Source organism: Diceros bicornis, chromosome 13, assembly GCF_020826845.1.
Source record: "Diceros bicornis minor isolate mBicDic1 chromosome 13, mDicBic1.mat.cur, whole genome shotgun sequence".
Taxonomy (NCBI): Eukaryota; Metazoa; Chordata; class Mammalia; order Perissodactyla; family Rhinocerotidae; genus Diceros; species Diceros bicornis.
Window position 1 is genome coordinate 9,457,121 of NC_080752.1, and position 26,740 is coordinate 9,483,860.

The 26,740-nt window shown below is 50.3% G+C and overlaps 1 protein-coding gene across 1 annotated transcript; it reads right to left on the minus strand.

Moving 5' to 3' along the window:
- Positions 1–2,017: 2,017 nt before the first annotated feature.
- On the minus strand, positions 2,018–10,786 carry MOB3C (MOB kinase activator 3C). The gene is made up of 4 exons (XM_058552327.1): positions 10,666–10,786; positions 6,835–7,306; positions 4,362–4,564; positions 2,018–4,042 (listed from the first exon to the last, which is right to left on the minus strand). Exons 2-4 carry the CDS (start codon positions 7,250–7,252, stop codon positions 4,013–4,015), a joined length of 651 nt encoding a protein of 216 aa, XP_058408310.1. The 5' UTR covers positions 7,253–7,306; positions 10,666–10,786; the 3' UTR covers positions 2,018–4,012.
- Between the last annotated feature and the right edge of the window lie 15,954 nt (positions 10,787–26,740).

A 26,740-nucleotide genomic window follows, 5' to 3' on the forward strand; every position in this document is an offset into this window, starting at 1 on the left:
GGCCATGCTGGTCTGTTCCCCTCTCTGTTCCCTGAATGTCTCAATAGCTAGCTGGCCCTGAGTCACTCAGGCCTGTGTTCCAATCCAGGTTCTCAAAATTTTTATGTCCCCCACATGGCAACCAAGTTCAGTTAACGCCAGAGATGAGGGCTCAGGCAGGGATCCCCCAAATCAGGCAGAGCTCCACATAGCTCACAGAAGTAGGGATGGGAGTGGCAGCAGGAAACCTCAAAGAAGCTGCAGTGTTCTTGAGGGCCAAGGGGGGTGGCAGCCTTGACTCAACAGGTGGATGCTCTGCCCCAAGGTGGGAGAATGGTTTGCTTCCTTGTTCCCTGCTCCAAATATTTTTATGGATCCTGAGCCAATGAGAAAACAAAGCCTTCCGCAGCCTGGCTGCCCCCACTGTCCCTCTATTCCCAATACACTGCTTCTCCTAGCACCCTCTCCTGCCAAGTTTTGCCCTACAAGGGGCTCTTTTCTCTGTGTTGCTGAGAACCCCAGCTCTCCCTGCTGTCTCCTCCTTTCTCTCTACATCTCTCTGGTCTTCTCCAAGCATCCCTCTCTGAATTTTTCCAAGCAGTTTTGTGATGGCTTCCTAATGTACTCAGAAATTCCCTTGTAAGGTGCAGGGCTTGGCCACACGGTTCTGAGATAAATCTATCCTCACTGCCATGGTGTATTTCAAAACAACTATGGGCCCAGAGCTGGAACTCTCTAAGAGTCTGAGCTGTCCAGTAATTGAAGAGGTAATAAGTGACCTGTCATAGGAGGTGTGCAAGCAGAGCCACCTTTTAGAATGCTGGACCCGGCCTCCTCTGGTGAGCCAGAAGAAGGGGCAGCAGAGTGGAGGGCCTTAGAGATCCTAGAGCAGTGAAGGGAGGGATACTGGGAGCCAGGCAACTAGCCCAAGACAAACTTGATTCAACAAGCTATTATATGTCAAGCATTTAGCACTGTACCTGACACATAGTGAGTATGAGCAATTATTGTTATCATTGTGAATGATCCACAGACTGTGAGTAATGAAGTTTACAGATCAATCAGTTCCTCACTCCCACACCTGGTCAAGAAATAGATGAGGAAATTGAGGTCTAGAGGGGAAAGGGCCGGCCCTAGTACCTCAGGGGCTGGGCGGGGACTGAAACCCTGGCCTCTGCCTCCCAGGAGGGCACGAAGCCAGGCTGTCTCCCCAGGTAGAGGAGAGAGCTCTAGGTGGGCCTTTGCTGAGTCTTAAGAACCAAGCTGGGCCAGCCCCGTGGCTTAGCTGTTGAGGGTGCGTGCTCCGCTACTGGCTGCCCAGGTTCGGATCCCGGGCACGCACCGACGCACTGCTTGTCCGGCCATGCTGAGGCGGTGTCCCACATACAGCAACTAGAAGGATGTGCAACTATGACATACAACTATCTATTGGGGCTTTGGGGAGGAAAAGGGGGGAAAAAAAAAAAGAACCAAGCTGTTTTTCAACTCTTGTCTGGGCACTTGATGGTAACCAGCAGTGGAATGACAGCAAGTGTCTCCCGGGAATAAGCTCAGGAGTCAGCCCCGTGTCCTGCCACCCCCACTTTGAGCTCTGGCCAGCACCCAACAAATAGCCTTTTCTTGAGAAGGGCTTCCTCTGCTGTGATTAGGATTAAGACTATTTCTGCTGTCGCTTAACCCATTAGCTCCAATAAACCACCCAGATTAAGGGGGTTGGGGAGGAATAGCCAGTGCCAGGTGACCTGAGCTGAAACAAGGAGACTCTCCCAAGAGACTGAGTTCCCTGAAGGCAAGGGCCAGCCCTCCCTACTCTGAGGGTCCTAGCCTAGCCCAGGAGTTCTGGGTCCAGAATTCCCAGAGGCCTGGGAAAACCTTGGTGTCTCCACCCAGGAGAGCTAGGCCAGACCAGACCACACTAGCCAGCCCTCCACATGGCCGAGGATCTCAGGACAAAAAGCCCTCCCTGCCCCATTTGGCCCAGTTCCTTCCACAGCCTGCCCAGGAGCCATGTGGCACTCAGACCACAGCTTCCCACCAGTGCCGCTTTAGTTTGCCTCCTTTATTTTACCAAAAATAACAATAATAAAGTCTTCCCTCTATTTCACAAAAATAGATTTCGCCCCTACCCCCGTCTGCAATCAGCAATGGCCACAGCCTAGAATTCATCTCCCAGTGCAGTCCTCCCTGGGGGAATCTCTGACCCACGCCCTCACTCGAGAGTCTCTGGCAAAGCTGCTGGGCCAGTGTGTTTCCAGGGAAACTTCTCCAGAGGCAGCAGTCCCAGGTGCAGCTGGCTGGCCCCAGGAGCCCCATCTGCTTCCCCAGAGATCAGGCAGCTGCTGGGCCACGGAGACAGGCATGATTTTGGAGGTTTGGCTCAGCTGACAACCTCAGCAGACCCGAGGGGTAGTAGGGCACTCTGGCATCAGACTAGACATCCTTGCTCAAAGCAGGAACAGCTGTGTCCTGGAGACAGCCTGTCAAACCCTCTTTCCACGTGCATCTCATCTTCCTATGTAGCAATCCACAGGCCCTGGGTGGGAGTCAGGACCCCTGGTTTCTACTCCAGCTCCACAAAAACTTTGCTGTGAGGCCTTGTACAGCTTCTCCCTCCTTTCCTTCTGGCTTCAGTTTCCTCCTGTGTACGTGGATGATTCTGTGAGTGAGACTGGATGATCCTCAGGTCCTTTCTGGCTCTCTATCTGGCCTCCCAGTGTGGAGGCTCTGGGAGGGGAGAGCCCTGTCTCTGCCTCAGTTTCCCCACCTGTGGGTCTGGGCACAGGGCTGGGCAGGGGCCTGCTGAGTAATGGAGTGCTGAATGAACACCCCAGTTTCTCTGTGGACAGCTATGCTCTGAGATCCACCCAGCTGGAATATCTCAAGAATGGTTGGGAAGGAGGCAGGATCTTGCAGAATGAGAACTCTCCAAGCCTGGAAGAGTCCACTCACTAGCTACATGGTCCTCGATGTCCCACGATGGGAGACAAGTCTCCAGATTTCCCAGTTCAAGTTCCACTAGCTCCTTGGGTTGGAGGATTATCTTGTGCTGGGCTTCAGATCCTGGGAGCCAAGTCTATAGATTCTAGGAGCTAGACTGGAGCATGATTCCCAATTTAAGGACCAGGAGACCTTTGTAAACATGACAGATCACTCCCAATCCCCAGGAGGCTGTCTATAATCAAGCCTTCCTACAGGCAGAGGGATGAGTGAAAGGATAGCTGATGAGCATTTCCGGCTGAGCAAATCAGAACCTGTGACTGTGGTGGGCCAGGGGTTTAGGTACCCAGGGCAAGGCTCCCCTTCCTACCTCCCTGCAGCTCCCCAGAACTCATGCTTACGGAAGACAGCAGCCTGGAAGGTTCAAACATAGAGCTACATCTACAGCCACATTTTGTGTACTTACACACATGGTCAGACACACTGAGTGGGGACACTGACCTGTCATCACTCCTACAGTGGTCACGGTCTGATGGTCCCAATCCCTGCTCACTTTCTTCTTTCCTTCCTTCCTTCCATGTACCTAATATTTATGGAGGGCCTACTGTGTGCCAGGGAGGGTCAAGGGAGCTAGCTGTCACAGACATACCCCACAGTCAAAATCATGCACACACATACACACACACACACACACAGTTATCTGTGCTTACTCACACACAGGCTGCTTTCTTGTATCTTTCTTGCCATCACCTCAGCCACATCCACATTTTCCAAATACACTTGGGAACCACCATGGAAGGGTCAAGTATCAGAGCAGAAACTCTCTAGCCTACCCCGCCCCTAGACTTCATGCCAGAGGGTTAGCTGTTCCTTCCCTTCTCCTTGCCCACCTCTAAGCTCTCCCCTTCCCCATTCATAAGCAGTCGGGGAGACATGTGGGCAGACTTTTGAGAACCAGAAGTCCAGGGGCTTTGGGTGTGTGGACGGGTCCCAGGGCCTGCAGGTTCCTCTGCCACCAGACTCCCGAGGGTCCTCTCCCCTAGCCACTCTGTACAGAGATAATCCATCTGACGGGCAACAACGTCCAGGCCTGGGCTCAGTGACAGATCCGCTCTGTCATCTCCCTCTGCAGAGACACAAGGTGAGAAGTGGTCAGTCAGAGCTCACCCTACCAGACAGCCCCTTCCCAAACCATAGGGCCTGCTTGCTCTCCTGCTTCAGCCTGGCGCCTCCCTGCCCCGCTCCCAACTCCAGGCTGCAGATCTGGGTTTGTAAGCTGACACTTGAATGAATTCTCTATTAAAGTGCAGAATCCATGGTTAAAAGAGTTGCCTTCCCCTAATTTATCCACCTGGGTACTGGATTTTCTTAAAGCAGGTAGCCTTTGGATCTGAAGACACAAAGGCTAGCCCTGCTTGGGGAAGGCAGTGGGGGCCTGGCCTCACCAGTGGCTCCAGCTCCCGCTGGTCCACCAGGCTGAACTCGCGGATGAAGTAGTAGAAGTGCTTGTAGCAGGTGTTGACATGCGCCTCAGCCCCCATGCTGAGGATGCTGTCGAAGTGGTGGATGTAGACGTGGACAAAGACACGGAAGAGGCGGGTCAGGATCTTGGTGCAGACCTGCTGGAAGTTCTTGGGGAAGGGAACTCCTAGGAGCGGGGATGGAGAGAAGTGGGGGGATCAGCACCCTGATGATGAAACTCTGCCCAGCCCTGCCCTCCCCGACACAGGCAGCCTTGGCCCAGGATGCCCTCCTCCCTAGCACACTTCCCTGTGAGAGACAGAGAGAGATCATGACCACTTTCTCCCATCCTTCCCTTTTCAATGAAGCACAAATTTGACTGTGCCTCTCCCCTGCTGAAATACAAATCTTCTTCCACATTTTCCCCTCACCCCGAGCAGGACTCTGCAACCTTGTTGGGGTCACTGACTGACCAACCCTTCTTAGACTATGATGAAAGTTATGTCCAAATTCTCCCCAGAAACATGTGCATCTGCAGATGTTCTCAAATGATGCCCTTGGATACAATTCCAAGGGGAGTTCATCAACATCTGGGGTCCACTTTTAAGACCACGAGCCTCAGGATTAAGTCCTGACTTCCCAGCGTGGCGCCTGCACAAGGCCTTTCATGATCTGATCCCGACCTCCCTCGCCAACCCCACCTGGCTCCTTCCTCTTCACAACATTCACACAGCAGGCCTCAGATCCCAATCCTGAGAATTACTGAATCTGCAAGAACTAGTTCAGACATCTCTCATTCATTCATCTATCCAATCACACTTAGAAAGAACCTTCCATCTACGAGCCAGTCCCTCTGCTGGGCCCTCTGTACCTTTTGCCTGGTATGGTAGCCATTCTACATATGATAAGATGGAGGTACACAAAGGTGGAGCCACTTGCCCAAGGCCTCATAAGTATTCATCAGTATGGACTGGAGGCAGGATTCAAACCCTCCTTGCACTGCACTGCAGCACCCCTCAGAGATAAATGCCACACACCTTGCCTGAGAGAAGCTCCAGGACCTGTGAAAAAGGCACAATTTCTACACAGCCCCCGACACTCAAGGTGGAGATCTTGGTGGCTATGCCCTCTTCTCTGCTGTGGCAGAGCCATCCCAAGGTTAAGGCACAGGCAGCTGGGGTCTCACCAGCCCGGGGGGTCAAGGCTAGAAGGGAATAAGAGCCCAGACACAGCCCCACACTGGCCCACCCCACTCCATGGTGCTCTTCTCCTTAGGTGGGGTTGGGTGGAGTTGAGCCCTGCCTCCCTGTGAGCCCTTCCAGGCCCAGCCCAGGTCCCTCAGACTTGTCCTGCCCTAGACTTGGGCCTGGACCCTAAGAGACCTGAGCTGCAGTTCTGAATCCCTCCTGATTCAGTGTGCTGTCCCTCTCTTGGCCTCGGTTTCCTCCCATGTGAAATGAAGATTCCCATTGTTGGGCATGATAGTGCAGGAAATGGCAGGACCCCAGCTGGGGAGGGGCCGTGGGCACTGAATTGTGACTCAGTGCCCAGCTTCCCTCTACATTCAGACTTCTGCCCTCTGGGCTTGACCACCCTGCCCCACCCATCTCTGATTCCCATAGCCTTCACAAGGATGAACATGAGGCCAGGTGGGGGTGGGGCTGCTGTGATGAACACAGTGTCATGCCTGCTCAGCTCCTGGGCCAACACCCCCTCTTGTTGCCCTTGGGTGGTGAAGCCTGGCCAGGGTGACATCACTCATTTCTCCTTCCCACCCGCACCTGCCCAGGCTGCCCAGCTGAGATAAGAGAAGGCCCCATGGCTTGGGCCTAACAAGGGAAAATTCTGCCCTCAGAGCCCTCTGAGGAGATACCACCTGGCCCACCCAGTCCCCAGCCCCTTCCCTTTCCTGGGGCCAGGAGTCAGAGGGAACTTCCAGGAGGCTGCAAGTCAGATCAGCCCAAGCTTGGCAACCTGCTAGGAGCACTCTGAGCCACCTGTTTTGGAAGGTTCTGAGAATCACAGTGGCCCTGCCAGGTGGTCCCTAGAGGGACATTCAAGTTTCAGACAAGAAGAGCCCCAAACTGGGAGTCAGTCAGTCCCAGCTCAAGATGCCTGACCTTGAGCAGACACTTAACCTCTTTGAGCCTCAGTTTTCTCCTCTATAAAATAGGGATGAGGGGCCAACCCGGGGTTCGCAGGTTTGGATTCCCGGCACCAACCTACACACCACTCATTTAAGCCATGCTGTGGCGGCATCCCACATACAAAACAGAGGAAGACTGGCACAGATGTTAGCTCAGGGACAATCTTCCTCACCAAAGAAAAAGATAGGGATGAAAATCACCCCCCCACCCCGAATTGCTGTATCAAACTCCATGCCTCATCTGTGAAATGGGTTCCAGTGGCTCTGTCCCTCCCTGGCCAGGCCTGACCTGCCCATCAGGTGGCACTCACCAATGCGTGTGGGAAAGACATCCTCGTCATTGATGAGGCCCTCGATCCAGTCCATGAGCAAGGCCATATAGCGTGGCGCCGAGAGCTTGGCAGGCCGCCGGTACTGGCGCTCGTCCTGCCAGCGGTACTCGTAGCGGGGCCCTCCGGCCATGACCGGGCAGCTGGTCTCGCTGCAGCGCTCCGCCATGGTGCCGTAGATGAGGTTGATGCGGTTGAAGAAGTCCACCACGTGCACGGCAATCCAGTCATCGATGTTCTCGCCAGGGGGCAGCCTCACCACGCTGCGCAGGTCCAGGCCTGACTTAAGTGATGCCTGTGCCTTCTTATACAGCTCAAAGCGCTGTGTGCCAGGCTCGAAGCGCTTCCGCGGCCGGAATGTCTTGTCTTTGGCGAACACCTGCTTCAGGCACAGCGCCATGGCCAGGCTGGGTCGGGGGCCAGGGGTCCAGGGGCAGGACCTGTGGATGCCCCGCTGAGGCCAAGGGCACAGGGGAGCATGGTGGTCAGATCCTTACCAAAAGGGCTTTGACTTCCCAACACATCATTTCCCTCTCACTTCTGAGCTTTTGGCCAACCTCTGCAGCCTCTGTCTGCAATCTAAATCTTCCTCATCCCCTTGGTCCAGCACCCCTGCCCTATTTCCAGGCTACCCTAGCCCCTGCTGCCAAGCGCCCACAGCCCTCCCATCTTGTTTTGTTTCCTCTCCACTTTCATTGCATCTTACAGAGGGCTGGGCCTGGGCTCTAAACAGGTGCTCCTCAGACTTGCGGTTGACCATTAGAGAGGTGGCAGAGGCTTCCTGCAGGCCCCTCAGGAGGCAGGGGCCTGGACGTGACAACCTCTGGGGGCCTCACAGGCCAGCTGGTGCAGCGTGGGAGAGCTTGGCCACATTGTGCTAGGGGGAGGGGATGGGGGAGGGCCCCGCCTTTGGCTTCCTCTGGGATATCCCGTAGTCCATCCGGCCACCGGGGATTCCCAGGGAGCAGGAGAGACTTTTCTACCAAAAATGTCCTTTCCTTTCATTACCCTGAAAGAGGAAAGAGCTCTCATATGGCCAGCTGTGTGGCCTCTGAGTGTGGCCACAGGCACTGGAGGAGAGGGGAAGGGTGGCAGGTCTAGAAGGGAGCCACTTCCTCCAACAGTGGCTGGAGATCCTGCCCCCAAAGCTAGCCTCCTCCAGCCTGAAACCCAAACCCAAACCCAAACAAGCCACTGGCCCCTGCCACAGCCCCTGCCATTCAGGAGACGTTCTAGAGCACCTACTATGTGCCTAGCACCGGGAGGTAGGAAAATGCAGTCAGATCCACCCAGCTGGGCCCATCTAGAATTCAGACAAATTTGCTTTGCCTTTTAGAATTGAAGGATCTCAGACTCAGAACAGACTTTGGGGACAACAATGAGAGCCCGAGGCTTGGAGGCAGGAGTCCTGGGTTCTAGTCCCAGCTCTACCATGGCTGGGTGACCTCTGTAGCAGGCATGGAATTGGCTCATGCAACTTCCTGGGTCACTCTGATACTTCCTGGGTCACTCTGGTACAGGCGAGGTTTCTGGGACTCCTGGGGCAGTCATCTCACATCTCATCTCCCCTGTGAGCGTGTGAGCTCTTGGGAAATGCAGACCTAGGTACCTGCTGAGACTGGAACTTAGGCACAAACTGAGCACTGGCCCTAACCCCAGACTGAGAACCGAGCTCTGGCTCCAGGCTGAACTCTGACCTTGCCCTGACCCTGGTCAATGTGAGTCCTGGACTCTAGCCCTGGACTGAGGCTTGAATACAGCCAAAAGCCTGGCCTTGGCCTCAGAGCTGACACTGGAGCCTTTTCCCTTCTCATATCTCTAGTAATGCTGCGACAGGACTGGGGAAGGAATGATGGGAACAGGGTGACGACTGTGTATAGCCAAAGTCACAGCACATATGGGTGGGGGGGAGGTGTCACAGCAGGTAACAAGTCAAGGTAGTAGAGGAGAAGTTTGGAATGAAGGTTCTTCCTTGTACCCACATCAGGCAGGCCAGGAGGGGAGAGTTAAGTAAAATGAGAGGAGTTTGGAGAGTAGGGGCAGGTCTCCCAGCAGAATCTTGTCTTTTTGAAAAAAACCTCAAAGATGTGGCAGGTCATCTTATCCATCCTCTGCCCCTTGACTTCTCACCCAAAGAAGTCCCCAGAGTGGGACCTGAGCTTCCTGACCCAAGAGGAGATTTCCACGCTTTACTTGCCGCCTGTGTTCTAAATTCTGCTTGGGCAGGTGCTTCCAAAATCGCTCACACTAAATTCAGGTGAGGTTCCTGGCTCTCCACATTCACACAGCCCCCTTGACTGAAAGTTACTAATAGACTCTCACCCTGGCATTCAATACCGCACCCTACCTTTCCTGCCCCACTTCCCTACACCCACCACCCTGGGCTTCCTCCCGATCCCTGAACATGCCCCCCACCCTCCTGCCTCTGTGTGTTTTCTTACATTGGTCCCTTTGTCTGACTACACATGGTCAGGTGGAAGGCTACCTCCTCCCACAGGCCCCTCTTCTGAACCCAGAGCTCCTTCTCCTTGGGTGGACGCTGCTCCTTGGCCATTGCTGTCCCCCAGCCTAGGTCAGAGCCTGCGACACAGTTGATGCTCAGGCTTCAAGGAAAGCTTAGAATAAAGAATCTCGGGGTTGAAATAGGCCTGAGAGATAACTGGTCCAACCCACTTCTTGTACAGATAGGGAAACTGAGGCCCAGAAAGGGGACTTGAGGAGACTGTGTTCACATAGCAAGTTACAGGCAGGGGATCTTCAACGGCAGAAGAGGGAACTGGGAAAAGGTAGGGCTCAGCCCATGACAATGAGCAAAGGGCCATTTTCCTGCACTGACTTGTCGCTGGTCTGGTGGAGATAAGGGAAAAGGATGGGAGTGCAGGAAGAGGGGACACATCTTCCCACCGACTAGACCAACCTAATTCCTGCTGCTCCAACACACTAAGCACCCCTCCTCTTCCCCCACAAGCAGCTTGGGTGTCCTGACCAGTGAGCCAGAGTCCCACCTTCCTGCTGCAGAATTTCAAGGTCTGGGCCCTTCTCCAGGAAAATGTAAGCTTGGGTGTGGGGGGATTGATAGGTGCCCTTCCATCCACGCCACTTGTTTCTTCACTTCCCACTCCCATGCCCTTACTGAGTTTCTATCCCTCACAGAGCCTCTGTCCCCTCCCTGAACCCTGGCAATTCCCCCTCCTAGCCAGTTTCCTAACTCTGGGTGTCCTTTTACTCCTAAAGTGGCCAGTGATGGCTCACACCCTGAGGGGGGATCTGGGCTTCCCAAATGAAGACCACAAAGTGGCCCTGACTGTTTCTAACAGTTAGCCCCCTGCCAGGGCCACACCTGCACTCCCCAGGCCTGGCCCAGGATCTTGGCCAGGGGATGGCCCCAGTTTGAACCCAGAATCCAGCCTAGGGCAGTGCCATGTGGCGGGCGCCCTGCAGGGCAGAGATCCAAGAGAAAAGTAGAGGCAGAGACTCCATGCTCTTCCCTGGCGCTCGGCCTCCCCCGGGACCCCCTGACCCCCACCCCTCTCCCTCGCCCAGCTGCCAGGACAGACCGGTCGTAGGACCCATAGGAGCAGGCCTGACATTTCCGCTCCGAAAGACACGCCCCTTTCAAACACCGCCACCCCCTCAACCCCGACTTTCGTAGCTTTGAGCCTCGGACCCCGGACCGAGGACTGCGGCCAGCCTGCCTTCGGGCGGAGGTCGCCTCCGGACAGTGCCACGCCGGGGGCAGTCGAAGAAATGAAAGGGGAAGTAAGGCTGGGCCGCGTGCGCGGCGGGGGCGCTGGGGCGCGGGCGCTCACTCACGGGGTCCTCGTCTGGCCGCGGGGTCACATCCCCAGCGCCGTGGGTCGCCTTCTTCTGCCAGTCCTCCCGCCCTGCCGGTTCTCTCGCCTGTCCGCCGGCCTGCCCTGCCGGGTCGCTCTCGCCCTCCCGCCCCCGAGGCGACGCCGGCTCCGCCCCGGTCCTCCCCGGCCCCGCCACGCCGCGGTCCAGGGGCGGGGAAGGGGCGGGGAAAGGCCCCCCCCACCCCCAATGCACAGACACACTCTCTGTCGCTTTTCCGTAAAGTCCATATCGCACTCCCAGCTTCCCCAGGTGGCACTCTCAGTGTCTCAGACTTTTACCAAGGAGGCAGCCTCAGCTTTCTCGACTGTAAAATGGGGACAAGCTCAGCTTCTGTCTGGAGCAGAAACAAAAGATTTGCTAGATAATGGTGGTTTCCTTTCCCTCCTAGAATCAAGTGTGTCTCACTTGTCCCTGAGTTCAATAAGAGATCAGGTCTGCCCTATACACTTCCATGCCTTCAGCTCCTGGCAGAGTGCCTGGCACATAGCAGGCACTTAGTACCCATTTACTGAATGAATGAATGCCTTGGGAATCATGAGTGAGTCCCTCACCCCAGCACTTGGCAGTGAAGAGTGCTCAAATCACAGACTTTCACCTCCCCCACCAGGGCTGGCGTCACTGCTCAGACTGGGCTGATTCTCCTCACTCCTCACCCAGAATCACCCCATTTCCCACCACCAGACCTTCAGTTCCTGCTGTTCTCACTTTGGAATATCTTCTTTTTCTCCTTCCTTCCAACCAAATCCAAACCCTTCAAGACCTGATCCCCTCTCCTTACTTGTCTACCTAGGTTCCTCCCCTGAGGGCAGACAGATATCCTACACCAGCTCAATGCACACTGTGGGCCCCAGGCCCAGGGACCAGTTGGCTGGTTCTGTCCTGGGATGGGAGGGAAGGTTGGAGATTTTCTAGGGTAGAAGGGCCAAGACAGACAGATGGGCTGCTGAAGTCACCCTGGAGGGGTGTGGGAGGTGAGCAGGGGGAGGTAGGGGAGAGCTGGAGGCTGGAGGTGGGCATTTATTGTGGTGCAGATGCCTCACTGGGCTCCCCTTGTGTCTGGATCTTCTGCTTGCTAGATGGCATGAGAATACGCTGGATCCTTAAGAATCCCAGCTCACAGAACCGAGGATTTATTCTTTTGTTGAGCATCTACTTTTGTCCCCGTATAAAGTTTTCTTTTTTTTGCTGTCTGAGTCTTAACTCTGCCCCAAATCCCCTATAAACAAACATTTGCGTGCTCTAGTGTATGCAGAAGGAATTCAAACTTAGTCTTTCATTTGTTTGATATCCTAATCAACACCCGTTACTGAGCATGACTCTGCACTGAGAGCAGGGGATCAGGTGATGAAGCTGCCTCAGCCCCTGACCTCAGCTGACCACAGGTCCTCAATGGGGGACGACACACAGAGATAACACAAAGTCAGAGCTCAGTCTTCTAGAAGTGAGAACACTGATGGTGAGCACTTTCTAAGAGTGAGGTTATCTACAGGAAACATGTGGAACACCCAAATTGGGCACTTTGAGGAGAGTTTCAAGAAGGCATCATTTAGAGGTGTAGTCAGGGTATATGTAGACCACACAAAGGGCTAGCAAGAGCAGCCCTTTGCTGTCTACCCTAGCCTGAAGGGGTGCTGGGAGGGAGTGGTAAAAGTGGGAGCTATGAGGAGGGGGCTACTGATGGGAGCTGTGGCCTAAGCTCGAGGGGCATACCCAGCCCACAGCAATCATACTGTGAAGGACTGGGGGAAAAAGGGGCCTCACTTCTCTCCCTTGCTCTGATCTCTGGCCTGGTTTCCCCACTGGCCAGATCCTACCCTTGTAGCCAAAGTCAAGGGAACCTGTTGATGCAGCGCATAGAGGTCGGCCTCCTGGGGCCTAGAGCTGGGAGGAGGAGGGTGAAGGGTGCATCTGGGGACAATGGAAGGCACGTAGCACATGGGCTCAGGGACTTGACTTCACAAAGGAAATAGAAACTGCTTGTGCTTTCCTTATCATTCAGTTCTAAATATTTCATAATTTTATTGTCATTTCCTCTTTAACCCATGGATGATTTAGAAGTGTGTTTTTTAGTTTCTCAGCCTATGGGAGGTTTATGTTTTTCTTGTTGACTTCTAATTATGTTGCATTGTGGTTGGAGATCATGGTCTGTAAGATTCTTTGGAATGTGATGTGACTCCCTCTGTGGCCTTGTCTGTGGTCATTTGCTGTAGCTCCGAGCTGGGTTTTATAGGATGGGCAGGAGTTTGCCTGGTGAAGAGTGAAAAGCACAGAATCTTACATTGTGGGAAATATAGATGATCCATTTTGAAGGAACTTCAGAAGTTCCCAGCTCATCCACAGAGCCCCTGGGTGTCAGTAAAAGTGGACAGACAGGTGGAAAGGAAGCCAGGTGGAAGGCTGGGAGAAGCCAAAGATAGTCCAGATCTCTCAAGCACCTGTACCCCTTCCTGCAGCTCTCAGTCTGGGCTCGAGAGACCGTGTTCTTTCAGGAGGCTCTGCTGGGGCTGAGAAGACCCAGACCATGGAGAACAAGGTTCTGGCTTTATCATGTATTAGCCGTGTCATCTTGGTTACTCCTGCCCTCTCTGATGGCATGCTGTTCCCTGCCACTGTGTCCTGAGTATAAGTGGCTCAAATAAGGCCCTGTCTCTGAAGGTTGGTAGGAGCCAGCGAGAAGCTAGTTGAGGACATACCCTCTCCCACTGCACAGCCCAGGCTCCTCGATGGGAGCTCTAAGTGGCACCAGAGTGGTCTCCAGACCCGTGCTCCTGCCCTGCTGTGTGTCTCTGGGAAAGCCTCTGCCCCCCTCTGGGCCTCAACTGGCCCATCTGCATCACAAAAGCATCTTCTAGCCATACCATTCCAAGTGCCTTATTGGGACCAGCTTCCTGCTCCTGCCCCTGTGGGCCTGTACAGTGACTCCACTGATACAGGGTGGCCTCTCCCTGGGGGCTCCCCAGCCCTTCCTTTGCCAGGAAAAGTCCTCCAGCCCCACTCCTCTCAGAATGAGCTACAATATCCCCAGCTCACTCCACCAGGCACTGGCAGGTCCTGTAGCCTGATGGGGCCTGCCTCTCTTCACTCTCTCTCCCAAGAAAAAGTTTCTATTCAGCTTCTGCCCCGCCCTGCCCAGAAGACAGGATCTCCCATCCTGGGTCTTCCATGCTGGCACATGGAGGAAGAAGCGAAGGACACCCTTATGGCAGTAAGAGGAATTGAGGTTCGACTTCCTTTACCTTGAAGAAGACAATGTTCAAGGGAATGTGACGGGGAAGACAAGGTTGAAAAGGATATACATTAAATTTCTGTGTGACCTTGGGCAAGGCCTTTATTCTCTCTGAGCCTATTTCCCCTTCTGTAAAACAGAAACAATAACAACAACAATAATATGTGCCCCACGGAAGAGCTGTGAGGATCGAATGTGAGAGCCCTTGTAAGCAGCAGAAGGCTGTGGCCAATCTTTTGGGGGTGCTGCCTTCAAGCACCCAGAGGCTTTTGCGTAAAAGAGGGATTGCACTGTTCCTGTGGTCCTGGAGGACAGGGGCAGAGACCTAGGACAACACAGGAGGAGACAATCAGCACACCAGAGCTGTCTAACCACGCAGCCTGGATGGCTGTACTCATTTCTCGGGAGGGAAGTGTGCACACTCAAGTGGCACAGCCCCCTGTGACACGGGCTTCAGAGGGTTTCAGTCTCTTTGAAGAGCAGGAGGACCCTCCTGACCCTGAGAACCTCAGACTCCAGTCTCTGTGCTCCAAGGTCCTCCTCCCCCCCAGCTCCCCATCCACCCCTTGATTTGGAGGCTTTGCCCTCACCTATCCAGGTCTCAGGTCTTCCATCCTGGGAACGAGACCTCAAGAGACTGCGGTGGAAGCCTGGTGTGCATAAGGGCCTTAGGATAATTTCACAGTCTCCGCATGACCTGACCTCCAACATGTCCTGGTAGGCCATGCCCCCTCCTCCAGGTACATACTCTCCAACCACTTAGGTTAGTTCCCAGGTCAGGGGTGTCCCAGGAGTGGAGGGGATAGTTGGGGAGTGTGGTTCACCAGTGTCTCAGGCTCAGTCTTCCATGGAACCCACCACAAAGCCTGCACAGAAGTTCTGTCCAACTCTACCCCTTCTTCTGCCACGTTCACCTCCGGGGCTGCCTGCCTGGAGCACCACCCAAGTTCAAAGCCCTTCTGCTACAGGAAGCCTCCTCAGACTGCCCCAGTTCCCATGGCGCTTTCTTCCTTCTTCCACAGCATCCTTTCTCCAAGTGTCTTCAGTAACACCTGCCTCAGAGTCACCAGTGGACTATCTAATTCTGACCAAGCCTGGCAATCTAACTCTCAGTTATAGGAAGGACTGGAAATAGAGGAACAAGTGAAATGACATTGTCGGGGGGGATGAAATCAGCAAAATCCGGAATGAGGAAAATGCTATAGGGCAGATTCTCAACAAATAAACGGCAAGAAAACAAAAGAGATGAGGGGACATCAGTAAGTTAAAAGTGACTTAATATGGAATACTGCTCAGCAATAAACAAAGCAACTATTGATACTTGTAACAACTTGGATGGACTTCAAGGGCATTATGCTGAGTGAAAAAATTCAATCTTAAAAGGTTATATACTATATGATTTCATTTATGTAAGTTCTCAAAATGACAATATTATAGTGAAGAACAAATCAGCAGTTGCCAGGAGTTAGAGTTGGGGAGGACAGTGACTATAAAGACAGAGAACAAGGGACTTTCTTTGGGTGACAATTTTGTATCCTGATTGTGGTTCCACAAACCTACACATGTGATAAAATTTCATAGAACTATATACAAAAGGAAAAAATTTAAAAATGAGTACATAAAAAAACTAGTGAAATCCAAATAAAGTCTGTAGTTTTAATAGTATTGTACTAATGTCAATTTCCTGGTTTCAATAATTATACTATGATTATGTAAGATATCATTGGGGGAAGCTGAGGGAAGGGTACACAGAAACTGTATTATTTTTGCAACTTCTATGTGAGTCTAAAATTATTAAAAAATAGAAGTTTTTTTAAAAAACATTTAAAAGACATATCCAGTTGCAAGGTGTGGATCTTGTTTAGATCCTGATTTGAATAAATCAACTGTTAAAAAAAGTTATGAGATAACTGGGGAAATTTGAATATGACTGTACATTTGATAATATTAAGGAATTGTTATTTATTTTAGGAATTTTTTTTTTAAAGTACTTGTCGTTTAGAAATATAAACAGAAGTATGTGTGGATGAAACAATATGATGTCCAGGATTTGGAGGGAAAGTGGGTTGGGGTATAAATGAAACCAGATTGTCATATGTCGAAAATTTTTTATGTTCAGTGATAAGGACTTGGGGTTCGTTATACTATTGGCTCTACTTTTGCATATGTTTGAAAATGTCAACAAAAAGTTTAAAAAAGAAAACACACAAGTGGATTTCTGGGCCTCTCTCACAGAGATTTTGTTTCAGTGTCTCTAGGGTGGGCTCAGGAATCTATTTAGCAAGCTCCCCAGGTGATGTTTATATAGAAGACTAAGGTTGGAGAACTTTTGCTATAGACTAAATGTGTTCCCCCCAAATCACATGTTGAAACCTAATCCCTAGTGTGATGGTATTTGGGGGTGGGGCCTTTGGGAGGTGATGATGTCATGAGGGTGGAGCCCTCAGGAATGGGGTTAATGCCCTCATAAAAGAGACCAGAGAGCTCCCTTCCCTTTCTAACATGTGAGGACATAGTGAAGAGATGGCCCTCTATGAACCAGGAAGCAGGTCCTCATCAGATACCAAATCTGTGGGTGTCTTGGTCTTGGACTTCTCAGCCTCCAGAACTGTGAGAAATAAATTTCTGTTGTTTATAAGCCACCCAGTCTATGGTATTCTGTTATAGCAGCCTGAACCGACTAAGACAACCTCTTTCTGTTCCACATATGACTTGTGGGGTGGGATAAAAATGGGGGATCTCCCAGAGGGGTGGGATGATGTCTTCTAGTAATAACAGTAGTAAATTAGTATAGTTTTAACATCTTAGAGAGACAGCATGGTGGGGTGGAAACAGCACCTCTGTTTCATTCATTTGTTCATTCATTCCTTCATTCTGTCAGTATTTACTGAGGGCTCACTAGATGTCAGGCACTGTTTCCGGGCCAGGTGCTGACCTTGCTCTTGCTTTGTGGGTGATGACAAAGGCCTCAGTCTTCTGAGGAACTTCCACCAGGCCCAGGTGTGGCACTTCATAGCTCACAAGACTGAGGCTGCAGAAGATCATTAGCAAACAACAGGTCAAGGAGGGGGTAGCTCCAAAGGGGAAGGGTCCTTGGCTATCAGTCTAATCTCAGAGTACGTGGGAAAACTAAGGCACAGGGAGCAAAAGGGATCAGTAATGATAATAAAACCATTCCATGAACCTTCTATATACCTGTGCTTGAGACGCCTTGTCTCATTTCTTCCTCTCATCAACCCTGGGAGGGAGGGAGGTTTGTCTTTCTATAGCTAAGTTGTCCTTCCCTCCAGAGGGAAGGATGGAGGGGCGGGAAAGAAAAAGACAGTTCCACTAAGGGAGAAGCAGGGATTGGACATGTTAGGATGACACTGCAAACTCTGCCCTGCAGTTCTCCCAGGAGGACCCTTAGGCCCCATCTTGGCTTCATTTCCTGGAAGTGGGAAAACTGTGTCCCCTATAGCCAGGAAGCAGCAATTCAGGCAGTGGGCAGGCTCGCTTTTTGGTGGAGCCTCACATTGTACCCTGTGGATCTGGATTCCACAGCAAGTACAGCCTGTGACTTCCCGCCTGTCATGGGGCCGCATTTGGGGCTTTTTCAAGAAGTGGTTACAGGAGCGCAGCTTTGCCCAAGGCTAAGGGAACTAAGGGTGTGCTCTTCTTTTCCAGGAAGTCTTCCTAAAATATACCAGCTGCCTGGAACCAACCCTCCTCAGGGGGGAGCCCTTGGCATAGAAAGTTCTTAGTGCTTGCAGATATGCTCCTTTGGTTAAGCACATGAAATTCCGTCTTCTCTTTTGGACTGCAAACCCTGAAAAGTGGGCTCTTATTTATTTTACCTCCTCCCACGGAAACTTGTAGCAACAACTGACAGTTGTAAGGAACTTTCTGGTTTACAAAGGGCTTTCACCACTCTGGTCACTTCTGAGTCATGCAACAACCCTCAGAGACAAGCATATGCTCCAAAAGGTGAAATGACTTGGCCAAGAGGCACAGCCTGAAAATAGCAGAGTTGGAACTCAAACCCTCCTAACTCCAATCACAGGCCCCCCGCACCCACCCCACACTGCCTGAGCACTTAGCAGATGTTCTGTTTAGGAGCTATCTCATATGACCCACCCAGTAAGTTAGGGAAAGGAGAACAAATCAGTTTGAAAAGCTGATCTCATCCCAGAAATCTTCCCTAGAAGTAAACAATAATCAAATCCTTGTTTTTCAGATATTTTCCAGTTGGGTTGCCTGGGACCAAAGTGCAGAGAAAATTTGCAACAAAGAGATAGAAGAATGTTGCCACCAACACTAGACACTTTTCTAAAAATGTTCTCCTGGGAAAAAAATAGATGATAACACAGACACTTGTGCCTGATCCATATTAAAGCAATTAGCATTAAGTTCATTGACCATCCTCAGTAACCTTGACACCACCTTAGATTTCTCACTCACTCTTTCAATACCCTTGCAAAATCTGCTGAGGTAGGTCATATTCCACACAGATAGAGAATATTCTACATAGAGAGAAAGTCATTTAATGTGAGCTAAGGGTAGGAAAGGAGAAAGAAACAGGAAAGAGACTAAGTACAGTGAAGAGAAGGGGTTCAGGAAACAGAAGGCTATCTGAGGGTCACTTGGTTTTTAATGTAGAGGGTCGCCTGCCTCTGGGAAGAAGGCACATGGTAGACCACCACTGAGATACCAGAGCTTCCCTGAGACCTTGACAGCATTTCCCTCTCCACAGGGGCGTCCAGCGGACACAGTGCAGGCTGCTGGCTCTGAGAAAAACTGAGAAGGGCAAGAAAGTTCCAGCTAATCAATCCCAGCTCCAATGGGGTGTGAGTCTCCCAGCCAAGCTCTGTAGTGAGTTCCCATCCATCTCCCATCATCATGCCCTGCCCAGCTCTCTATACATCATCCCCCTCTGCTCCCTCACCACAGGCAAGAAAGAATGCACACAGGATAGATGGAGAACTTCAGTCTACACAGGCAACACACAATTCTCCAAGTAGCCGATGGGCCAGGCACAAATAATCCAGTGCAACAGATAATCCAGCATTTGGCTTCAGGAGTCACGAGCCTGGGGAATTCTCAGCTCTCACAATCAAACAAGGAAGCCATCTGGACTCCAAGAGTCTGGGAAGGCCTCTGCTCTCCTCTGTTGTCCCTCAAGGTTGTCACCTGAGACATCCTAGGAACAGCTAGTCTCATTCCAGAAATCTTCCCTAGAAGCAGACAATAATCAAATCCTTGTTTTTCAGATATTTTGAAAATATCTGAGTTACCTGGGACCAAAGTACAGAGAAAATCTGCAACAAAGAGATAGAAGGAATGTTGCCACCAACACCTCATGTGATGTTGGGGAAGTGATTTTGCCTGGTTTGGGGCTTTTCTCCTCATCTGTAAAATGACCAACTTATTGCAGGGGTTCCCAAATCAGGCTGAGCCTCAGAATTACCCAGAAAATTTTTTTTTAATAAATAGTTTCCCAGGCCCCACCCTAGACCAAAAGAATCCATATTTCAGTGGTGGGGCCCAAGAATGCACATCTTTGACAAGTTTTCAGGTGTTTCTGATGCCCAGCCAGATGGGAAAATTACAGGCGTTGGTTTCTGTAAGCTGTAAACTGTTCTGTCTAATGAGTTGACAAGGAATTAAATAAGAAGAGGTCTACAATCAGGAGTACCTTGCTCACAGATAAGCCATCCACAAATAATCAGGCAGGCCCTGCACTTTGGCCTGGAACTTCAAGTGTCACCAGGCTCCTGACCCAGCTGTCACTCCCAGGCTCTGGGTCTGCCTACTTGCCGGCCCTCACTCCCCGCTCCCCTTGCCCAGGCATGGGCATGGGTTTAGCCAGCTGGTGATTAAGGAGAGAGAAATAGTGCTCACTCTAACCTATATGCTCTGGTCTGGGCTTAACCCAGCCTTCCCCTCCTTGCTCCTACCTGCCAGTTTGTGAGTCCACCCTTGAGATTCCCAAATTCCTATTGCCATGCCAGAATTTTTGAAAATGTCAACATAGTAGAGGAAAAATAGCGCAACAGAAACTTGTGTTCTAGAAGCAGAAGGTCTATGTTCTAGAAGTAGAAGATCTACGTTCCAGAAGGTCCCACCTCCTCTATATAGATGTGTGCTGCAAAAAGGTAAAGTACTTAATGTAGTGGCTACTATTTTGCACTTTTATTCTGTGTGAAGCATAGTGCTAAGCACTCTACATGTACTGTATCATTTAATCTTTTTAACTTTTCAGATAGGACTATCTTTTTTTTGGGTGTGTGTGAGGAAGATTAGCCCTGAGCTAACAGCCGTTGCCAATCCTCCTCTTTTTTTGCTGAGGAAGATTGGCCCATCTACTTTATATGGGACGCTGCCACAGCATGACTTGATAAGCAGTGCATAGGTCCGTGCCCAGGATCTGAACCTGCGAACCCCCGGCTGTGGAGCAGGCGAACTTAACTGCTATGCCACTGGGCCGGCCCCAGGACTATCATTTTTTTTTTTTTTTTTTTTTTTTTTGTGAGGAGATCAGCCCTGAGCTAACATCCGCCAATTCTCCTCTTTTTTTTTTTTTGCTGAGGAAGACAGCCCTGGGCTAACATCTGTGCCTATCTTCCTCCACTTTATATGGGACGCCGCCACAGCATGGCTTACCAAGCAGTGCGTCGGTGCGCGCCCGGGATCCGAACCAGCGAACCCCGGGCCGCCGCAGCGGAGCGCGCGCACTTAACCGCTTGCGCCACCGGGCCGGCCCCAGGACTATCATTTTTTATTCACAGATGAGAACACAAAGGCTCAAAGAGATTGAGTAACTTGCCCAAAGGCAGAGCTGGGATTCTAATTTAGAACTTACTCTTAACATCTATGATGCTGTCTCCCCAGTGACCTCATTTATAAAATGGGAGTAATGCTATCCTCATAGCATTGTTAAGAAAGATCAAATGGAAGAAACTTAGGTAGTGGAAGGAAACATCTCAGAGAGTCCACTGGGAGTCATGCACCAAGTGAGGCTCAGGAAAACACCTCTGTTTTTCCTCCCATCCCTTGCAAAACCAATGTCAAAATATAAGATCTGTCAGGGGCCGGCCCGTGGCGTGGCGGTTAAGTGCGCACGCTCCGCTGCTGGCGGCCCGGGTTTGGATCCTGGGTGCGCACCGGCACACTGCTTGTCAGGCCATGCTGTGGCGGAGTCCCACATAAAGTGGAGGAAGATCGGCACCGATGTTAGCTCAGGGCCAGTCTTCCTCAGTAAAAAAAAGGAGGATTGGCAACGGATATTAGCTCAGGGCTAATATTCCTCATACACACACACAAAAGAGTCAAACATGACCCAGTAGTGATATTTCAAACCAAGGCAAGGATTATTTTGGAGGGGTAAGTAAAACACTTAAGGGGACACCATTTACCTCTGATTATTGCCATGGCAGATGTAGAAGAGGACTAAACAAAAGTGAGTATCACATCTGTTGGGAGGGACATAGGTTCTGGGCAACAGTCAAGATTCAAGTCAAGATGTGATGGCAACCCTGGGCTGAAACCAGTCAAATGAAATGAAATAAGGATATGCATAGAGGCCAAAAGTCAATAGTTCCAGGTAGGAAAAGCCATGTTTGACAGTTTGATCACAGGAAGACAGCTGAGGGTGGGAGTGGGGATGAGGGTGAGGAAAGGGCAAGGTGGAGGAGTCAGTAAGGTGACCTTAGTGAGTGATAATGTGGGGAGATGACTGCTGGGTGGGCCATGCCAACTCCCAAAGGACTGCCATCCTAAATCTACTCTGGTCACCCCACCAGGCTATGTTGGGCTCAACTCCAGGCCCCAACTGTGAGGCTGACACTGGTGAGTTAGTCTACCCAGAAGCAGGGGCTGGGGTTTTGGGTCATATAAGGCAAGACAGAAGGTTGTTTAATCTGCTGAAAAGACTCCAAGGCAACCTGAGAGCTGTCTTCACATATCAACAGGAGAGGCTATGAGGTAGAAAAGTGAACAGACTTTTCTGGGAGGCTCCAGCTGGCAGGCAGAACAAAGCCCAGTGAGGGGAGTGAAAGGCAGCTCAATTTCAATGCAGGGTAGCCAAGAACTTGCTGTCACTCAAAGCTGTCTCAGCAGGGCACAGGTCAGCCAGCAGGGTAGAGAGCTCCCAGTCCCTGCAAGTTTTCAGACAGTTTCCCAGTGGCTTGGGGATGATGTAGAGAGGGCTGTGGCGGGAGAGAGGTTAAACTAGACCAGGGTTTTTTCAATCTTTCTTGGAAAGCGTTTCTTCAAATGACAGCTTACGGGAAGCCCAGTAAATAACACACTGCTTCTCTGGTTGAGTTAGGGGTAAGGGCTCCCAGGGCCCCTACCTCTAAGGAACTGTTGGGATTTCTTGAAATACACTTGAAAACTAGTGACTGGGCAGTCTCTAAGATCCTTTTTAATGTTAAGACTTGGTAAGCCAAGACAGGAGCTTGAACATGCCAGGCTAGTACTTTAAAACAATTGTCTTGCTCCAAAAGTTTGTTCATTTTCTCTCTGTTCTTTCTGCTTACAAACCCTGGACCTGGCTGCCTCCTCTGATGGCCCCTTGTTTTCCACATGCAGCCTGTGCAATAAGGGCAAGCAAAATGGCCACTCTCTGGGGCTGGGACATAAGCACAATGCGTTTGCCAGGGCTGGTCTCATTGTGCACGGGATGTTTGTAGACACAGTGGCCTGAGTTGAGCAGTCATCCAAGAGGAGTTTATTCAACATTCACTGAGTATCTTTTCTTTCTGTGTCAGGCTTCGTGCTGGACACCGGGAATATAATATCCAGTGAGGGAAGACCCCTGTCTCTGAAGAGTGTCCAGTCTATGGGAGAAACAGCCTTGTAAAAGGCGGAGCACAATACACTGGGGAGGAACAGAGGAGCACACCGGGCAGGGGCAGTGTGGGTTGGGGGAGGTGTCAGGGACGGCTCTGGTAGAGACGTTTCAGTGGAGCTTTGAAAGACAAGTAAGAATTAACTTGATGAAGGAGGAATGGGCATTTGAGGCAAGCAAAAGTATTCAACAAGATCAGAACAAAGGTAAGAAGAGCAGCGTGTTCAGGGAACTGTCACTCATCCAGAATGACTGGCACTAAGGAAGTGGGTGAGGGCCTAGAAAGAGATGAGGCTAGAGGTCACCACGGGCCAGACTCTAAAGCTCTTGTGAGCAGATCCAAAGGGACTTTGTTTTAAAAGCTCTGGGGAGCCTGGGAGGATTCCTAAGTGGTTCGAACCAATTTTTCTTATAGCTCTTCCAGTTCCTGAGGCCCGAAGAGCTTAGAAGTGGCTCTGTGAATGCGAGGGATGAGCTGATCAGTGGACATTACACATGATCCCATTAAGTCTGGGGCATGGGTAGTCCGCTTTCTATTCCTGGCTTGGCTCCTGATGTAGGCAGTGACCTTCAAGTCATCTCTTTCTCTTTTGTGGACCAAGTCTCTCCTTCAGCAGCATAGGGATAAAAATGCTGCCACCAACCTACTACATTAGGAGAATTGCCAAGACCAAAGTGCTCCATGTAGCATAAAACAGAGCACAAAATAGTCTTTCTCAGGTAGAACATGCTGTCTTTTGAAACAAAGTTTGGAGGAATCAGAAACGTGTAACGTGTGCATTTTTTTCTTGAGTTGCCAGCAAGGAAACTGGCACACCAGTTTCTCAGAGAAAGGGCTTGTTCAAGAGCAACCCATGACTTCTTAAGGTCTGAGTTGGCTGCTGGAGCTGGGGTTAGGGGTGATCGGGAGGTTGCCCTCTCTTCCGAGCTGGAGGTGGCGGAGGGCAGGGGAGCGTAAGGAGAGCAGTAGCACATCTCACCAACCAGCAGGTTCCTGCCGACCTCACAGGGTTATGGGAAAGACTGAGATAATCCAAGTAAAGGGCTTAGCACAGTGCCTGGCACATGGTAAGCCCCCAGTAATAATGTTAGTGGTTAGTGTTAACGAGTATATATTGTGAGGCCAACTCTCAACTCACAGGGCCTCCTGTCTCTTGAATAGAACACATTCTTTCAGACTTTATATTGTCTGCTTTTTATTCTCTATTAAGCCATAAGCGCTTCACAGTGGGTACCACGATCTGGCAAGATTTGCATTCCCCACAGCATCCAGCAGCTTTCGTTAGCCCTTTGCCCCTAATCTGAGATGGCACTCAGGCGCTCTGAGATGCCTTGTACTGTAATTATTCACGTCAGTGTCTCACCGTGCTGAACTGTGAGCTCCTCAAGGTCAGGGACTGAACCTTTAAATCTTTGCCCAGAAACAAGCATGCTCAGCTTGGCCCTGCTTCAAGGCCTCAGCACCTGCTGTTGTCTTTATCTGGTACTTTTCCCCAACTCAAGCATCAGCTGTCACCTCTACAGAGATGGCGCTCCTCATCATTAAGTTATTGTCTCCACTACACCTTCTATCACATTTTTAAAAATTTTCATAGCACTACCAGTATTTGAAATACTCTTATTGGTTTACTTGTCTTGTCTACACGAATATAAGCTCCATGAGAAAAGGGGCTTTGTCTGTCCTGTTCATTGCTGCATTCCCCAGTTTCCTATAACCGTGCTTGGCAAATAAGAGGTGCTCAATAAATATGAATGAATGCTGAATCGATGCGAAATGAAATGACGGGGAGTGGGCATTGTACCTCTTCTCCAAGACTGAACAAAAGGTCAGTTTTGGGGCCGGCCCGGTGGCGCAAGCGGTTAAGTGCGCGCGCTCCGCCGCGGCGGCCCGGGGTTCGCTGGTTCGGATCCCGGGCGCGCACCGACGCACTGCTTGGTAAGCCATGCTGTGGCGGCGTCCCATATAAAGTGGAGGAAGATGGGCACCGATGTTAGCCCAGGGCCGTCTTCCTCAGCGAAAAAAGAGGAGGATTGGCGGATGTTAGCTCAGGGCTGATCTCCTCACAAAAAAAAAAAAAAAAAAAGGTCAGTTTTGTAGAGACTGAAAAAACACATGTGGCTCCTACTTCCAAAGTGGATGGAGAAGAAAGAAGTAGCGTATTCACATCCTCAGAACAAGACAAGGCAAACTACGACCAAGTTCTAGACATGAGGCACAGAATCAGAGGCAAGAGAGACACAGATGGTGGCTGGAACAGAGCTTGAGAGCAGGGATCATCCTACTCATCTTCCTGTGTCAGCACCTTACATGGCGGTTGCAGAGTTGGTGCTCTGTGAGTGATTGTTGAATTGCACTGAGCAGACAGCCCACCAACATAATGCAGGAGATGAGGTGAGATACAGAGACTCTGGGTATAAGCTGATATCTTGGTTTGCAAATATTCCTTCTCAGTAAGTTCTTGATCTATGTGTGTTAAGAGATTCTCTTAAATTCAGACTATTTAAATATAGGCACACACAACAAGATAATGTTTTGGCTAAAATCCATGTCATTTATTTATTCAACAAACAACTGAGTATCTCGTATGTTCTAGGCCATGTCCTTGGCACTAGGAATGAAGATAAACCCTGGCCCTCAAGGAGCTCACAGTCTAGCTGGGGAAAAAAGATGCATACATAAATAAATATAATGTAGAGTACGCAAAGGAGACCACTGTGGGAAGGAAAGAGCAGGGGAATCTGATCCTCTGGCTAATGTCCAAACGAAAGAAAGACCTGACTAATGGGCATTTTTTGTGAAGAATAGATAAGGCAATGGTTTGCAAAGTGTGGCTGGCTAATTACCCACATCAGAATCACCTGGAGCACATATTAAAATGTAGATTCCCAGCACCTTCTGCAAAGATTAAGATTCAGCAGATTGGAGTTTGGGACCTGGGAATCTGCATTTAAAGTACTCTAAGTAATTCTACTGCAACTTAAAGTGTGAGACCCTGTGAGATAAGGTTTGCTTTTTAAACTGGAATGAAGAATGATCTGCACATCTGAAATGCTAATTTGTGTTGGTCTTTAATGAGAGGCAGGGGAAGTAGAGAAGAGGAGGAGAGTGGGCATTTATTAAGCTCTACTGTAGTCTATATTTAAGTTAATCTAATTCTTACAATCATCCTGTGAGGTAGATATTATCCCCATTTTACAGATGAAGAAACAGAATTAGAGAGTTTAAATAATTTGTTCAACATTACAGAGCTAATGAATCACAACACTGAACCCAGATTCACTTAACTCTAAAGCCTGTCCACTTTCCATAACACCATGTCGCACCAGGGGACAAATTTACTGATTAATGTTACAATTTTCTTTTAGTTCTTTGCCAGATCTCGCTAGGTAAATGTAAAGAACAGCCACATGACACTTTGATCACGTCCAATGTAACTGATGATGGATACATCCTTTTTCAGCAAGTGGGGATTTAGGGCAAAGCTGGGAGAAACAACAAAATCAGCAGCCAGTTCTTATTTCTTTTCCCATTATTTTCTCATCCTCTGGTGGAGGTTATGAAAATGTACTATGGCTAAGAACCAGGTCCATCTGGAGGGAAAAGCAAACATACCCACGAAAGTAACTCCACCTGATGTCAAAGATTCCTGGGACTCAAAACATCCACATTCAAGTTTCTCAAAATATGAACTGTCAGAGTTAGGTCCAGAATTTGCATTAGGAAACAGCTCAACCTTTAGAGAAATTGTGCAAGGCTGGCAGCTTTTCCAGGTTAAACAAACACTGTCTCTTTCTACACACAGACTCAGAAGTACAACACAATAGACACAGCTCAAAAAATAATGGGAAGTCCAATCCCATTTAAAGAGCTTGGGGACAGGCCCAACCTATAAAAATTCTTCTGTAACAAAGAAAACAAACACACACACAAACTGCAAATCCCGGTCACACTCCCACTCACCATATTCAGTGTCATA